The sequence below is a fragment of the Morone saxatilis genome, unplaced genomic scaffold, assembly GCF_004916995.1.
Source record: "Morone saxatilis isolate NCDOM2014 unplaced genomic scaffold, NCSU_SB_2.0 Contig20, whole genome shotgun sequence".
NCBI lineage: Eukaryota > Metazoa > Chordata > Actinopteri > Moronidae > Morone > Morone saxatilis.
The window spans coordinates 13,914,128-13,917,874 of NW_023339763.1; the positions used below are offsets into that span (position 1 = coordinate 13,914,128).

A 3,747-nucleotide genomic window follows, 5' to 3' on the forward strand; every position below is an offset into this window, starting at 1 on the left:
TGTGTGTGTGTGTGTGTAGGAGAACACTGGTTGGGTCTGAAGAAGGTATTTCATATAATAAACCAGAAAGATACTCGGTTCCAACTTCACATCGCTCTGGTCTCCCATGATGACATCACCTCTTATGCATCATATGATGATTTCCACCTGGACAACGAAACCCAGTTCTTCAGCATACACCTGGGGAGATATGCAGGCAGCGCAGGTAACACTTAATAAATCAAGGCTTATAAAAAGTGACAAATGTGCTTTTTTCTTTTCATGCTGTGCAACTTCAAAATAATGATAAATGTACGCAACGTGTGCACATCTTGCATGCATGTGTGTCTTTTTTGTACAGGTGATTCCTTTCGCGGCTACGAACAGGAGCAGAACCAGGACACGGCTCCGTTCAGTGCCTCAGATGTGGACAACGATGGCTGTAATCCTTTCTGCTCCATCGACAACCGCACGGTGGAGAGCTGCAGCACTCAATACAACCAGACAGGATGGTGGTTCAACCAGTGTGGCCTGGCGAACCTCAACGGCTCTCCTGAAGATGCAGAGCAGGACCGGGGCCAGAGGACACGCATCCTGTGGGACACCTGGAGACAGAACGGGATCCCGCACACCATCAAATCTGTCACAATGAAGATCAGGAGGATTGTAACCAATAATTGACAGAAGGAAGAGAAAGGAGGATGAGAAACAGAGAGCGAGAGAAAGGGAAAAAGCACATATTGTACAAGTTGCACTGCATCTTTGTTCAACCTGATGTTTTAATAAAATAGGGTAGAAGGAGGTCTTATTTTCATTGTTTCACCTCATTGCACGTCTTCTGAAAATATTCCTGTAAGGTGCTTTGACTCTTGAGGACAACTATACCTGAAATGATAATGCCTATTACAACAACACAACAACCAAAATTCTAATTGAATTAATCTAGAAAACCCATCCAATCTCTTTTGCTGGAATGAGCACCATGTTACCCGGTAACCCAGAATCAGAGACGTGATTCTTAAGATGCCACGACATCCCAATGCTAAAGTCATTATCCTATCCTCCGAGTCTCATCTGAATCAGTGTCCTCTGCTGCAGAGCGGGAAGGCCATTGCTTTTATCAAAGCAGGAGAAACCCCAACTGAGAGTTTTAAGAGCAGCTGGTAGATGTAAACAGTTTATATTCTTAGAAACAATTACAGTAAATGTGCTCTGGTAAAATACTGTGCTGCTATCAGAAAGATCAGGACTTGGGCCATGGCCGAGGGGCCCTGTGTCAGAAATATGCAGGATAAGGAATGAACAAACTCTTGCACCTCAAGGGTAGGCACAACCCATATTCTTCTTATACAAATCATACAGGGTAAATGTGACAAGCAGAAACTTTGAATGCATCTCAAGCTGAGTAAATCTGTTCTGAGTGTTAGTTCCAGTGTGACTGGCAGCAGCAGGTGAAACAGATGCTCCTAGTCAAATGAACTACCGAGCCAGTCCAGCAGACGGTGCTGTGAATCTCTCTCAACATACTGACACTCGCATATACTGTACATGAAAATGTGTGTGTGTGTAACTTGGTCTGCAGTGGCTCCCTGCACTACAATCCCTACAGGAATTCATTACATTGCAATTTTACATTAGTCAGTATGGACAAACCTGTAAAAATCCAGATCAAAAAAGTTGTAATAAACAGGTATTATTATTATCCCTTAACACAAATCACAGCCCTCATAAAAAAACGCAGAGCCACTGTTATGATCCCAGATCAAATAAATAAAATAAAATCCTGACCTTAACAAAAGAACCACGTTAACAAGATAGATGATGATGTCTTCTCAGACAGAGCATCCTCCAGCTACACCAATCAAATTATAGTGTTACAGGGAAGAAAAGGGCTATTGTGGGAAACCTGGTCTACTTCCCACCCAAGGCCATGTTCAATAGCATTAAGTGAAAGATCTTAGCCCACTCATTCATTTCAATGAGACCCCAGTGTTGCAGATGCTGAATTACCAACCAGACCCTCAGGGGGCCCAAAAACTCCCAGTTAAACATCTGACAATCAGTTTGTGGTAATATGAATGATGCAATTTAGTTTGGTAATACTGTATGCCAACCTAATGCACAATATATTGTTGTGTTTGGAGCTCTTTGAAGTGAGTTAGCAGCCTAGCTCACGTCTGGATGTACGTGGGTTGAAAACATTTCACACGACAAGGGATCTTCCATTTGTGAGCTTCACTTAACTTCGAAAGGTGAGTCCAGAACATACAGCCGTTTACATCAGTGGACACCGTTCAACCTGAATTAACTACACTCTCTTCTCATCAACATGGTACATTTAACAACACACTGTAAGGAGAGGGGGAGAGACAAACTTTTGATCTACCTTAAAAAATATATGATAGGTATCTACATTAAAACCTTATCTTGAGACAATTTTAAGTCATGGGGCCCTCAGTTAAATTTTCCTTTAAAGGCCTATATATTACTCTATATATTATTTGTGCTAAAACGGTTGCTACAAACTAATTTCTTATTACTATATCTACCCAATGCACTGACCTAAAGAGAAACAATGGGTACCAACAGGTCGTTTTTACCCTCTTCCTCGCCCTCCTGCAGTTATAATCTGGCCCTGGATGCATTTTCCCCTGGAGGAAAAATAAAAGTCAATGTGAAAACTTTCCAGAGCAGTAAATACTGTCTCATAGCGTTATAACCACTGTGTGCTGTGGTTTATAACGCTATTGCTCATACTGGACTTCATGCATCCTATTTCATCATCTCACCAGCACTTGAACAACACAGACCTTTGCATTTGTTTTAAATGGAGCAGTTGACTGGGATAATTTATATATGTTTTGTTATGTGTGCTTCTATCTGTTAGGCTAGACGAGGCTGTGTAGTGTTCAAATCCCATGGGAAACACATGGTAGATTCAGTGTTTTTTCCTGCTTCTAAACTGACCCAGAATCTTAAAGTGAACTCATTTCAACTGATGAATGTTTTATCAGGTTTCTACATGGTGGATTCATCTAACCCTGAATAATAAACACATACCAGGACCACACAAAGAGCCAAAGTTCTACAGGTTAATCATCAAATCAGAGACGCTAAGCACACTCAAACACAGAAAGAAGCATAAATAAAGAGACAGGGGAATCGAGAAGGTGAATGTTGGTGTTGCAAATCAGCTTGTCTCATTGGAAAAAGGGGTGGTGTAATCAAGACTGCTTACATTCAGCACCCAGAGGTGGCAATGTTAAAACTTTAAAAAGGTTATTTTACTGTACTGTACTTAAGTATATCTTCTGACAACTAGTTATTTTGTGATTTTCTCACCCTCCAGTTCCAGGCGTGTAGGAGAAACTATAATGGCTGCCAAACTCGCCTAAAGGCCCCATCTACGGTCAGTGTTGGGTTGAAACATGGTGGTGATGGAAGAGACCCTCGAAGTTAAAGTTCATTTCAGGGACTAGTCATAGATAGCAGAATACCACTGGTGATTTTATAACATAAAACAGGCTCTGTTTATTCAAGAGTCCCAGTGAGCCATTTAAAACGTGACAGTGAGCAACATACACAACACCAGGAAACTTCCCAGCTGTGAAACCTGTGACTAAAAACTGAAAGCAGAGATTATTAAATTTTGGACCAATCCAATCCAGAGCTTCATAGAGTTGATGTTGCGTACGATATATCCTAATTGCTCTTTAGTAGCTTGGGAAGATTATAGCGTGAGTTATACGAAATTTACATCTATGTAGT

The 3,747-nt window shown here is 41.2% G+C and overlaps 1 protein-coding gene across 1 annotated transcript in view; it reads left to right on the forward strand.

Moving 5' to 3' along the window:
- angptl5 (angiopoietin-like 5) overlaps positions 1 to 762 on the forward strand; it is a 5,679-nt gene extending 4,917 nt beyond the window's left edge. The window contains exons 7-8 of the mRNA XM_035666825.1: positions 20 to 205; positions 341 to 762. Coding sequence (XP_035522718.1) covers positions 20 to 205; positions 341 to 660 — 506 coding nt within the window. The 3' untranslated portion in view covers positions 661 to 762. The remainder of the gene's footprint in view (positions 1 to 19; positions 206 to 340) is intronic.
- The last annotated feature ends 2,985 nt before the right edge of the window (positions 763 to 3,747 follow it).